Genomic DNA, 14,003 nt, shown 5'->3' with positions numbered 1-14,003 from the left:
ATGTTATTGACTCCCACTCAGCGAGGAGTGGACTTAGTCTGTCCGAAAAATTCGGGGATACGGCTGGCGTGACCCGTCAGTACTGCCTCCCGGCGCCCTGCTGATCTCTCTGCTGGGCCGGTTGCTGTGACGGGCGAGGCTTGAAGGGCCTACGCCTCCTCTGCTGCTGTGCGGGAGGGTAGGACCGTTGCTGGTAGGCAGGATACTGGTGGAAACCAGGCCGCTGCTGCTGGCACCTGCCCTGGAAGTGGTAAGGGCCGGACCGGGGGGCATACCGTGGCCTGGAGGCGGGTTTGTCCGAAGGAGCCAGACCCAAGGACCGTGCCGTCTGTCTGTCCTCCTTTTTCTTTTTCAGGGTCTCGTCGGTGGACTTGGAGAACAGCGAGTCCCCTTCAAAGGGCATGCCCTCCACACTGGAACGCACCTCGTGGGACAGGGCAGTAGACCGCAGCCAGGAACGACGTCTGAGGACCACTGCCGAAGCCATCCCCCGAGCGGCAGTGTCGGCAGCATGGCTCCCAGCATTCATTTGCTGTTTAGACAGCCTGACAGCCTCCGTTTGCAGTAGGGACACCACAGCCTTCTGCTCAGGTGGGAGGTCTCGGGTATAGGATGCCAACTTCTCCCACAGTTAGAGCTGGTACCCTGCCATAATGGTCTGATAATTGGCAATCCTCAGACCTAGCGAAGCGACAATGTACTGGCGCCTGCCCATGGCATCAAGCTTTCTGCCTTCCTTATCGGCAGGCACCGAGGAGTGAACCGACCGTCGGGGGTTGAATTCCTCCGTGACCAAAGAGGAAGGTGGAGGGTGCTTCACCAACGCCGGCCAGGTGCCCTGTTTGATTTTATACAGCTGCTCGATTCTCTTGGATGTCGGAGGCTGGTCACAGGGCACCTTCCACACCCTCTCCACGATCTCCTCAATACCCTCGAGCATGGGGAAGCCAATGGACGCCGGGTTGTCACCGTATATCCGCTTGAGGAGCTTGTCTTTGGTCTGTGGGGTTGCCGAGGAGATGTCCATCTCGAGGGCCTGGGCCATCCTTGCCATCTGGTCGGCGTAGATGCGGAGGTCCTCGTACGGTGAGCCCGTAGATGGCACCAGATCATCAGCCGGCGATGGTTCGGACCAGGACTCCGACTGGTAATCGGCCAGGCTCTCAACTTCTCCCTCCTCGGACCCGAGCTGGGAGTCCTCACCCAGGACTGGAGGGGGAAACCACGTTCGCCTCGACCTCGATGGCCCCGGTTCCGACTCGGAGAAACCAGCAGGTGCCCCTTCCCACTGGCAATGGTATGGTGAGGGAAGGTAGGAGGCTTGACGATGCCGGGACGCAGTGGATCGGGCGGATCGAATGCTGTCCCCGGACCGACGCCGCTCACGACCGGCAGCAGGTGAAGAAGGCCGGGCAGGAGATGGACGGCTCCGAAGAGGCGACGGGCTCGGTTCCAACCTTGGCGATCGACGGGCAGGCGATGGTCGGCTCCGACGGGACCGCGGGCTCGGCTCCGGCCCAGACGAGAACTCTGCTTGCACAGTCTCAAAGGCCATCGGATCCGGCACCGGTACGGAGACCTCCTCCGGTTCAGGGGAGCCCAGATGAGGGGAAGGCGTATGGGGAAGCACGATGACTTCCTCTGGAGGAGCGGGATGCGGCGACCGATGATGCTTGGTCTTCTTCTTCTTCTTGGCCGGTTCCGAAGAAGACCTCGGAACCGACGCGCTCCTCGCCTTCGAAGGGGACCTCTGCTTCGACCTCTTCGCCTTGACCGGGATCGAGCCGGTCGTCGGTTCCGACTGGGGACTCGGAACCAGGATCCTCGGTTCCGAAGTCGGTCTCGGATCCGACCTGGTGGATGACGCGCTCCGGGGCGGCCGCGCCGGACCCTGCGCTGGAGAGGCCGCTCTCGACGCCGAGGCACTCGGGGGACGCGGTTTCGACCCCGACCTCGCGGAGGCCACTGAGCCAGCTCTGGAGTGCCTTCCGGCAGAGGGGCTAGGGCCGGCCTTGGGTGGAGGTAACGGGGCGCCCTCAGACATGACCGACTGCCACAACGAGGAGTTCAGTCGGGCCCTGCGATCCTGCCGGGCCTTGTTGGTGAAGCCCTGGCAGATCTTGCAGGCCGACACGTTGTGGGTCTCCCCCAAACAAAAGAGGCACAGTTCATGGCCATCGGTTTTGGCCATCTTAGTGTGGCATTGAAGACAATGCTTGAAGAGAGCCGTTGAGGCCATCTTCAGGGGCACGCGAGAGAAGGGTCAAGACAGTCCGAGTCGTTTTACCGAGTTCACGTCAAAGTCCAGAGGGAGATCCGAAGAATAGTCGAGTCCGAAGTCCAAAGTCAAGAAGCCAAGATCAATCAGTCAGAAAAGCACGAAGCACAAGCACAGAGCGCGAAGCTCAAACGTTCTCTCCAAGCGGCGGCAAGAAGAGAACTGAAGGAAGGGGCCGTTGGTCGCTGGAGGAGCATGTGACCGTTTGGGCGGGAAAACGGTCGCTGAGGCGCGCGACAAACGGCCCCTTCGGAGCCATGGAAGCTCTAGAAAATTCTCCGGTGGCTGGCCTGCGCCTGCGCAGTCCCCATGTGTGGAGGCACAGAAGAACGAAGATGAACTTGAGGGAAGCAAATTCTGTCTAAGCCACAGAAAGAGGTGCGATTAATTTATATTGTATGGAACACAAATAAGATGCCTCTGGGAAGTATTTTCAGTTCCTAGTGGCACTTGTATGGCCTGTTTCTATACACTACTGCTCTACAAGGTTAGACAGCATTAAAGAGCCACTAATGCCCAAGGCAGACATTTTTCCTGCATTCCACTAGGTTTTAGTCAAATTTCCGAGTTTTAAAGGATAAAATACACTCTCTCTGTGGTAGCCCCACCTTGTGGAATGACCTGTCTGAGAAGGTCTTGGCTTTCTGCAAATGATGCAAGACTGAATTATTTGGGAAGGCTTTCTACTCAGATTATAGGGCTGCATCATAAGTAATGATTATACTTTATAATCAATAAGTATTGATTATACTGTATTCACTCGCAGTATTGTAATCTGTCTTGGATCAGTGAGAAATGCGAACTATAAACAAACAATAACAACAACAATAATACAAGGTTAGACAGTATAAAAAGAGCCACTAATGCCCAAGGCAGACATTTTTCCTGCATTCCACTAGGTTTTAGTCAAATTTCCGAGTTTTAAAGGATAAAATACACTCTCTCTGTGGTAGCCCCACCTTGTGGAATGACCTGTCTGAGAAGGTCTTGGCTTTCTGCAAATGATGCAAGACTGAATTATTTGGGAAGGCTTTCTACTCAGATTATAGGGCTGCATCATAAGTAATGATTATACTTTATAAACAATAAGTATTGATTATACTGTATTCACTCGCAGTATTGTAATCTGTCTTGGATCAGTGAGAAATGCGAACTATAAACAAACAATAACAACAACAATAATACAAGGTTAGACAGTATAAAAAGAGCCATTAATGCTGATGTCCAACATTTTTCCTATGTTCCACTATGGGTTTTAGTCAAATTTCAGAGTTTTTAAACATAAAATGCTCTAGTTTCACCCTAAGAATCTGTGATAGCTAATCTATAGTAAGCAAGTTGTTGAGCCCCGGAGAAAGTCACAGGAGTCTAGAACATACTACTCTAGAAATGAATGTGTCATTTTAGGGCTTTGATAAAATGGGCTATGTAACTGTTATATGTCACTGCACAAGGGTTTGAAGAAACACTGATGGATCAGTAGATGTTAGGGACAGTTTCTTTCATGCCCTGTTCTTAAGAAGGTTTGTCTAGAAATGGAGAATTTTGTTACTGTTTACCTATGTGTGGCCATAATGTCAGCAGTTATATTATGCAAATAATGAGAAGAGAATTAAACACTATAGCTAGTAGTTCTGAGTCCAAAGAGCAACATGAAATTATCAGGAAAAAATGACAAAAGTATACTTTTCAACTGGAATAAAAAGCTCCCATGCATGAATACTTTAGAGAAACGGAAACACAAAGCATTATGTTTGATGCTACATTTTAACATAAATGCTCCTCTCTCTATAAATGCCTTTATCTTTAGAAAGAACATATGGAACAAAGGACTGTAAAAAAGGAGGGGGAGGCTTCTGAAGCATTTAATACTTATGATAGGAGATGCTTCACTCTCAATTTTCATATAATTATTGGAAATCTTAATGCATTTAAAAACTGAATACAGCCAGAGAATTGTTTTCTTACAGATGTATACAGAGTTATCTTACAGCTTTTAAGATCAAGTAAAATACAAAAAACCCCAAAATGTTTTCATGAAAGCCAGTTCAAATTGTACAATAATCTTATAATAATAACTGAACTTCAAGATGGAAATTTTAGGGAAATAGCTAGAGATAATTTTCTTATGATAGAAACTTGTATATTTCAAAGGGTTTCCCCCCCTGTAATAGTACAAGCAACAAAAGCACTACCAATTTCTAATGGCATAAATAAAGATAAAAATCTTTATAAAAGAAATGGGGGGGGGGGACTAGGAAATGCATGGGAAAAATATTAATTTTCAGTATAATTTAATCAGCTCTTTGCAGCAGCCAATTTTAGTTAATAAAAATGCAATCAAGAACAGGTTTAGTACATCTGTAAAGAAAAACATTCAACAAGCAATTAAACTGAAAATTCTATTTGTGTAATACATTAAAATAAATTCACCAAAATGTCTGAGGCTTACACAAGTCATTAATTATATGCCACATGCAAATGTGTGGTCTTCAAAATTAATGTATAGTTAGATTTATTTTGCCTTGTAACTTAAAAAATGGGAATACTTGGGGAGGTAACTGTAGATTAACACCCTGGAATAAACTTGCCATTTCCTTTGCTGTCTAGTAGAAGTAGTCTGGTGTAAATATATTAAAGCATAGCTTATTTTAGCACCATAAACAAATACTATAAATTTATAATATCAGTACATTTATCATTTGGCTCAGTTTTCAAGGCATGGTCAATGAACTGCACTTCAGCTAAACTGAAGTAACCCTACATTTACAGTGTAAATTATGAAACTTCTACAGAAAATGTGAGGTTACTTTAGATTAACAATTGCACTCTGCCTTCTTCCAAAATCACTTTTTCTCTTAAGGAGGGCCTTTTAAAAAACTGTTCATTCAAGGGTTGTTCATGTCTATATGTTTATTTTAAAACCTAGTTTACCATAAAGTAGAATATTGCTTTATAAAAAAGGGTCATATTCATTTTAAATAATGGCTTTGTGAAGTAATGAAGTAAAATAATTAATTTTTACACTAAAACATGCCATTTTATTCTTAATTTCTCTATTGATCATTATTAAATATTTTTACAACGTAAACACAGACCTTGGGAAACATTTCTGACCTAAAGATACACTTAAGGCAAAGGGCAGTAACATGTTTGGGCTGTAACCAAAATTTATAGTTTGGCCTTCAGAAGAGAAGTTGAATAGTTCTAAAAATTCTACAGAGCACTTCTAAAGAAAACTAACGTAGCAGAAAAGAAATACTGCATGTGTATCTCCCAATCTTCTCCTGGCATGAACTCACCTCAGTATGGGCCATGAATCACAAGAAGTATGCTGTTTCTGTACATGATCATATATCGTTTCTACAGCATTTTTCAGTGTACAAAGGGCTTTGCCCTTCTTATCTCACTTATCTCTAGATTATCCCTGAACGTCAGGTTAGTGAGAGATTATTATTTCTCCAAGGCCACTGAAAAATTTTTATGGCTGAGAGGGAATTTCTACCTAGAATGGCTCAAAGATATGGGAATATGATAGTTGCTGAAATATACCAGTCAAGTTTCCTGATTTTATTACAGCAATATAAGCAGCTACAACATAAGGTGACACACCTGGTTTTTCTGAGCTCGCATTGCATCCACTTCATATTCAGCATACTGTGGATCCTGAGCTGGGTCCTTGACTTCTTTGAAAACACCAATGTCCTGATATTCAAAAAGGTAAAATATCAAATTTGGTGCTGTACTGCATTTTAACAGCTTTCGGCTATGTGAAAAAGCAGTATGTAAATATTCAAAATAAACAAAATCAAAATTATGATTTATGTGCAGGACCACTGGTTTATTTTTTTTTAAGTATATTCATGTGAATAAGCCCTTTTGAATTAGCAGCAGCACTTTACATCCATCCCTCCATTCATTTTTTCTCTCCAAACAGGTCTTGCAGTATCACTTCACTTTTATTGCTTTTGCAACAACTTCTGTTGGTCACAAAGGTCAGTTCATACAACTGCCTCCACATACTTGACAATGTGGGATAGTTGGTGGACTTGAATCCTAGCCACAACTGCATGGAAGTGCTGGATTTATGAACTGTGGCCTCCACATTGGGGTTCTATAGGCCACTACAAAGCTCTTTTTGGTGTTAGGCCACTAATTCACACAACAGGTTCCTGGTCAGGCTGCAAGCCTGCTGGAATGTTCCCAGAGGGAACTGAGTGGGACCACTACTATGAACCAGTCCCAAATCCCGTTAATTCAAAAGGGATCTCTGAGTCTGGGTTGACCAAAATTAACCTAAAAAGAGTCTGGGTATGACCAAAATTAACCGAAAAAGTTTGTGTGTACTGAGTCTACCTGAAGAGAAAAAAATCAAGTGATACCGCAAGATAGGCCTAAGTCTACTTTAATTATATGTACAGTATCTTCTGACAATAAGGTATGAGAACAGAGAATACTTGCAGAAGCATACAAAAGCAGAGGATCTCTATATGAAGTTGCATTAACTCTTAATTCATTTTGTAGTACCAGATAAAACACTGATGTACCACATAGAAAAAGACTGTGCTTACAGACCTGCAAGCCTACATACCTGGAAGTCCCACCAAAATTAAAGGGGCTTACTTCTGAATAATAAACTGGCACATGCTGAATATCTCATTGAGGTAAATACAACTCAAGCCCTGGACACACCTGTAGCCCTCAGAAACAACAACTACTATGAAAAACTTTCAAGAAGCAAAGATGTATGCTTACCTTAGGAGGAAATTTCTTTTCAAATACTTTTTTCCATAGATCCATTGGTGTCTGTGCATGCAACTTCCCAATATCGCTATCGGAAGAAGGAGGGGGGCCTAGCAATCATAAATTTATAATATTTACTCCCTCATTTCAAAGAAAAGTAAAATGTGCGGCCCAATCTACTCTCAATAATTTAACAAGAGTGAGAAAAAGGTGCATAAAATGCCCTGCATGCAAACCATTAACAGGAAAGAAATGAATTAATGAGCATAAGCACTAATTAACTTACAGCTCTGAAGCTATTATACTAATTCATGTAAGTGTAGATACTACAAATGAAAACAGCTGAGCTGACAAAACTTTGTGATCAAATTGTTCACACATGGATACATTTTGAAGAGGATTAAGAACTCACTGTTCACTTTGCTCATTTGCCCTGTACTATCTCATTTCTAAAAGCTATCTGGGAAAAAATACTAGATTAAAAAAATTACCAACCTATTTGACTAAAAGAATCCAGTCCTGCAGGGATAAAGAGTGGTTTATTCTGATCCACAGATACTGATTTGCTTTAAAAGAATATGAACAGACAATCAGCAAGTTAACATTGGCTACCCAAATGAATCAAAAATAGCTAAAGAATACCTATACCCATTAAAATAAATGGATGAAGTACATGCTAAATACTTAATAACTACTGATGGAGTTTAGGCAGGCTTTGTTTGGATTGCACTCCAAGGCTCTAGCCGTGTTGATGCTTTCTACCTAGCCAGAAAAAACAGTGCTGGCTTAGACTGTGTTAATGTCAATGCAATCCTAAGTACAGTTACACTCTTCAATGCCCACTAGCTTCAATGGATTTAAAACAGTGTAAATTTCCCCTCATCTGAATGGCCCAGGCTAGTCTGATCTTATCACATCTTGGAAGCTAAACAGGGCGGCCCCAGTTAGTACTTGTATGGGGAACAACCAAGGGAGTCTAGGGTTGCTATGCTGAGGCAGGCAATGGCAAACTACCTCTGAATATCTCTTGCCTTGAAAACCCAACAGGGTTGCCATAAGTTGACTGCAACTTGATAGCACTTCCCTCCACCAACATTCCTTAGGGTTGCAACTGGAAGCCTTATACTGAATCAGAAGAAGCCCTTCCCAGTTCTGTCACCTTCAATCCTTTAACTGCTGATAGTGGAACTAAACAGGGAAACTTGCACATGCAAAGTATGTTTTTTGTCACTTTGTCAGTGTTTCTTCCCACAGAATACATTTCCTGCAACTGTAACTGCAGGATTTAAACCCTGAACCTCTTGTAGGCAAAGTGAGATACCTTTAGACAGGGTTTTTTTTCTGGGAAAAGAGGTGGCGGAACTCTCAAGAGGAAAATGAGGAAGAAACACATGGGATTCTTTGAAATCATATTATTTTCAAACACTATTGCCGAGTATGTTTAAGAGGTGCTGGAACTCCGTTTCCCCGCATTCCCTCTGAAAAAAAAAGCCCTGCCTTTAGACCACCAAGCATTTTAAAAAGCCCTCAATCTATTTAAAAGTTACCCAAAATAGAGAACATCAACAGCTCTTGATGTAGGCAACTTAGGGCCAAGCTACAAGTGACAAATGACACTTGAATGGCAAGTGAACAGACTCACGTGTATTCCTCCCTGTTCACTTGCACTCCACTTGCACTCCACTTGATCACGTAAGTGGAGTGCAAGTGAACAGGGAGGAATACATGTGAGTCTGTTCACTTGCTGTTCAAGTGTCATTTGTCACTTGTAGCTTGGCTCTTAGTTCCAAGCAGAATTATTTGATAATATACATGCCTATTGAAAAACAAGATAGTGTTCTGTCAACAGAGGACTCTGAGAGACTCTAAGCCAAGCAAAAGTACATATCTTCTAAATAAAAGAGAATTCGATTGACCATGTAATAAAGGGTGCTTTAAAACAAACCTTCTGTCAAAGCCAAATGCTAAATTGTTAATGAATGCACGTGTTTTCAGCATTAGAGCTTCAGATTTGCTAGTGAACTGAAAAAAAGAACAAAAAATAAATCTTATTTTGTGGTCTTTGGCAGGAAACATGGTAAAATATTGCTGTACAACTAACTCATCTGCAAGCTAGATTTTTATAGTCAATATGCATCAGTTTTTGGGGCCCCATTCATATGAGACAGTACCATATCTGTGTTTACTTTCCCAGTTAAGAGCACAGATATTTCTTTATAGCAAAGGAAAACAACTATGTTACATGCAATTGCATGTAAGAAAACCCTGCTTATCTGCTTTACTGAAAAGGAACATTCATTACTGTGAACAAAAAGAATGTAAGAAGAGTTCTGTCAGAACAGACCAGTTGTCCTCCTAGTTGCCATTCCAAGGTCTTTGGAGGAAGGGTAGGAGTAAGACACAAATGTGATATAAATAAAATATTTCATTTTAGCTTGTTCTCTTCCACTTTTCAATCCACATTTTTATTCACAGCACACACAAATAGCATAAGAAATACTATCCAGCCCCATTGTCTATTTTTACTATGTTACCTTTTAGAAATTTTGATTTGTGTTATGCCCAAGGATGATGTCAACTGGCAGTGCTGGCTGTCAGAAGTTCAGTAACCAACAGAAGCATCAAGCTAGATTGCTGGAGAGGAAGGGGGTGAGGGGGGGCACTTGCCTGATGAAAGAGCATTGTGTCTGACAGGGAGGAAATTGCTCTCTGGAGGATGCCAGCTAACTGAGCATTCTGAATAATCAAGTGCTAGATAACAAAGCTTTATTTATATTATGCTACTGCTGTTTTATTTTCAATAAAACAGCGGGATCTGATGCCCTCTGGCAGCTCGTTGGATGAGCTGATAGAGGACTGGAATTCCCATCTCTCTGATGCCATCGACGAGATTACTCCCCATCACCCTCTCCACCCCGGAACTAGAATAGTTCCCAGGTATACTGAGGAGCTACGACAGATGAAACAGGAGCTGAGATGGCTAGAGCGAGTGTGGCGGCAACTCTGTGACAAAGTGACAAGAACATCTTATATGGCGTTTATGAAGGCCTATGAGGTGGCAGGGAAAGCTGCAAAGAGAGATTACTATGCAGCCTCCATTCTCGCCCAGCACAACTTTCCAGAGTGATTTGGGCTTTAACGTCCCTTATACATGGGACAAAAAATGTGAATTCACCGATAAGCTGTGAAGCTTTTGGAGATAAGAGGATTTTGCAGATAAGATCCTGTCACTCCACCGGGACCTGTCCACCACGGTTAATGCAGTATGTGAACTGGAGGCCCCTTGGCCATCTTCAGGATTGACATTAGATCAGTTCAGACCACTCTCCCAGGAAGAGGTAGACAGGGTCCTTCGTGCTGTGAAACCTACCACATACCCACTGTACCTGTGCCCATCATGGCTGGTGAAAACTGGCGGTGCTGAGATTCAGGTCCCACTAGCTGACATCATGAATCTTTCCCTGAGTTCTGGGGTTTTCCCAGACTCATTGAAGGAGGCAGCGGTGTGGCCCTTATTAAAGAAACCATCATTGGATCTGGTTGATCCAGCCAATTACCGCCCAGTTTCAAATCTTCCATTCCTGGGTAAGGTAATTGAGAGGGCGGTAGCGGAACAGTTACAGGTATACTTGGATGATGCCTCTATCTTGGACCCATTCCAGTCCAGCTTCAGACCTGGCCATGGTACAGAGACAGCTCTGGTCACCCTCAGAGATGATATGTGGCGGCACCTGGATCGAGGCAGGTTGGCACTGCTTATACTTTTAGATCTTACAGCAGTGTTCAACATGGTTGATCATGATCTCTTGACCCACCGCCTTGCCAACGTGGGGATTTGTGGGACAGTCCTTCAATGGCTGAGCTCCTTCCTCCGCAGTCGGGAACAGAGGGTGGCACTTGGGGAACAGATGTCTGCCCACCATTCCTTGGTGTGTGGCGTCCCTCAGGGGGCAATTCTTTCCCCGATGTTATTTAACATCTATATGCGCCCCCTTGCCCAGGGCTGGGATGTCACCAGTATGTGGATGGCACCCAGCTCTATCTGTTGATGGACGACCAGTCTGACTGTGCTCTGGATTCCTTGGCCAAGGGTCTTGAGACTGTGACAGTATGGTTACGTCAGAGTTGCCTGAAATTGAATCCCCTGAAGACGGAGGTTCTGTGTCTGGGTCATGGAGCAATGGGGTTGGGGACCCGGCTCCCAGCCCTCAGCGGGGTACAATTGAAGTCTTTGTTAACGGTGAGAAGCCTGGGTGTGACTTTGGATGCCACACTTTCAATGGAGGCCCAGGTCACGACCGTTGCCAGGTCTGCCTTTTTTTACCTTCGACAGGCCAGGCAACTGGCACCCTATCTCTCATCTCAGGATCTGGCCACAGTAATCCATGCAACGGTCAACTCCAGGCTAGATTACTGCAACTCACTCTACACTGGGCTGCCCTTGGGCCTGACCCGGAAGCTGCAGCTGGTCCAGAATGCAGCAGCACACGTTCTTACAGGAACACCTGTTTGAGTGCATATCCATCCTGTGCTGTGCCAGCTGTACTGGCTTCCAGTGGAGTTCAGGATCCGGTTCAAGGTGTTAACTTTGGTGTTTAAAGCCCTCCACGGACTGGGACTGGCATACCTGCGAGACCGCCTCTCCCATTACATCCCTTGCAGGGTGCTACGCTCTGCAGATAAACAACTCCTGGTGGTCCCCAGCCTGAAGAACATCCAGCTGGCCTCCACCAGGGCCAGGGCATTTTCTGCCCTGGCCCCAGCCTGGTGGAACACTCTCCCGCTGGAGATCCGGGCCCTGCAGGAACTATTACAGTTCCACAGGGCCTGTAAAATGGAGATGTTCCACCAGGCCTTTGGTTGAGGACCAGCAGGTGTCCCCCCTTATCCTAAGATCGCTACCTCTTCTATGACTGCCCACAGCTATGAACTATGCAGGTCTTTTATTAGTATTCAAAGTAGCCTATGTATAATGGCACCGGAGTATTTTAATATAAGTTTTTAAATCTGATTTTAAAGTTGACTATTAATTTATTGTGTTTTAATGATGATGTGAGCTGCCCTGAGCCCATTCGTGGGGAGGGCGGGATATAAGTCAAATAAAAAATAATAATAATAAATAAATAGTCCATAACAGATGTTGACTTATTTCAACAGTGATGCACCCAAAAAAATTTTTTTCAGTGAAAATAATGGGAATGAAAATGGTTAACTTTGGCTTTATGTTCATGAAGTACAGCAACATACGTACTACTAAAGATGCTCCATAATAATGAGAAACAAATCGAAGAGTCTTACATACTATTTTTTTCAGCTCAGAGTCAAATTCCTAGAAAAAAAAGAGAACAAGAAATAATTAGCTAATAATTTGTGCTTAACAATGTAACACTTATCAAATACTCCCCAACTGAGACTTATATAACCCTCTCTACACGTGTCAGTTCAAACCAACCAAACACTCATTCCATGCTTGTATGGGCATTTGTAAAAGCAGGGACAATGATCCTAAATTATGTGAACAACAGGATGCGTAGATCACTTCCTGATCACCACCTTCCAGAAGCCCCTTGCCTTGCTCCCCAAAATTTTGCTCCCAAAGGAGTTAGCAAATGCCTGGCAAAAGCATGCAAGGCAAAGGTGAGTTTCCGGTGCAATGGGAGGAAAACCACCTTCTCTGCTTTATTTTTATATATAAGTATATACTGTTATGCCCTGACCTGGATAGCCCAGGTGAGCCTGATCTTATCACATCTCATAAGCTAAGTAGGGTCGGCCTTGGTTAGTAATTGGATGGAAGACTTCCAACAAAGACCAGGGTTGCAGCGGTAGGCAATGGCAAACCACCTCTGTTAGTCTCTTGTCATGAAAACTCTGCCAGGGGTTGCCATAAGTCAGCTATGACCTGAAGGCACTTTCCACCATCATATACTGTTTATGCAGAATTTTTCCAAACAACAGTAAAAGGCCTCAACATTTCTATTAAGTTATCTAAATGAATATGGTGGTATAGAGTATGACCCTGCTCAACTTCTGAGATCTGATGAGATCAGGCTCACCAGGGCTATCCAGATCAGGATTATCTATATGAATATACCTTATAACCAAACGAGATGGGTGACGATTTCCATAGCGGTAAAATCTTACTATTTCAGTTGCATAGTAATATCCAGGAAGGATGTTGCAGATTGGATACTTTCAAAATTTTACAGTACAGCTGTCTGATTCTACAAATAAGTATGTTCTCAAACTATTATTTTTAAATAAAGGTTGTTAAACCTTGTCCATTTCAACTACATATTTCTGTCTCAAGATAACCATTTCCCCCTGATTCATATGTCTATTCTTTCTGCTTTACAGTAATATGACTGACATCCATTGTAAAAGAGTTATCTATATTCCATTCAAAAGCAACAAGAACTTTGACCAGGATTCCCACAAGCTCAAGGGGCGTGGGGTGGGGGGTGATTACTGCTGATCTCCCCTTCCAGAAGATCTCTGATTCCATTCTAAGCTTCTGGGGGGGGGTCACCAGGAACAGCACTGGGGGGTGTTCTGGGCTGTCACAGGAAGGATGAATTGGTGAAAGTCACCCCCCTCCGAATCCTTGCACCCATGGAAATTTAAGTGGGATCCAAGCCTTTGGATACTTCATAAAGCAAGCAATCTAACAAATCTACAGTGCCATACTAAACAGCTACACTCTTCTAAACCCACCGACAGATGTACAGGAGTGTAGGATGGCACCGCTAGGCTTCCACTAGGTATTATACTTCACCAGAAGTTAGCTGTGCAAGAATGTATTATGCTGCTTCCTAGGGGCCAGTAATGAAAGCCTCCTCAAAATGTACTCTGCCCTGCCTGGTGCTGTACAGAACATAAAACTGAAGTTATTGCTGCTCTAATAACAAAAGAGGAGCTCATTTCATTTCACTGGTATTTTAATCATGCCATAGGCATACCTTAAAATCAGATTTGGAAAGGA

At 44.0% G+C, this 14,003-nt stretch overlaps 1 protein-coding gene across 2 annotated transcripts in view; it reads right to left on the bottom strand.

Moving 5' to 3' along the window:
• Positions 1 to 14,003, bottom strand: part of DYNC2LI1 (dynein cytoplasmic 2 light intermediate chain 1) — a 35,905-nt gene that overhangs the window by 9,071 nt on the left and 12,831 nt on the right. For both annotated transcript variants that reach the window (XM_054983532.1, XM_054983542.1), the window contains exons 8-12: positions 12,273 to 12,350; positions 8,967 to 9,043; positions 7,517 to 7,587; positions 7,034 to 7,131; positions 5,891 to 5,983 (exon numbers count right to left, since the gene is read on the bottom strand). In XM_054983532.1, coding sequence (XP_054839507.1) covers positions 5,891 to 5,983; positions 7,034 to 7,131; positions 7,517 to 7,587; positions 8,967 to 9,043; positions 12,273 to 12,350 — 417 coding nt within the window. The remainder of the gene's footprint in view (positions 1 to 5,890; positions 5,984 to 7,033; positions 7,132 to 7,516; positions 7,588 to 8,966; positions 9,044 to 12,272; positions 12,351 to 14,003) is intronic.

The sequence above is a fragment of the Eublepharis macularius genome, chromosome 1 (assembly GCF_028583425.1).
Source record: "Eublepharis macularius isolate TG4126 chromosome 1, MPM_Emac_v1.0, whole genome shotgun sequence".
NCBI classification, from domain to species: domain Eukaryota; kingdom Metazoa; phylum Chordata; class Lepidosauria; order Squamata; family Eublepharidae; genus Eublepharis; species Eublepharis macularius.
Note: the sequence above shows the minus strand (reverse complement) of the source record. Positions and strands in the feature narration are given on the sequence as shown.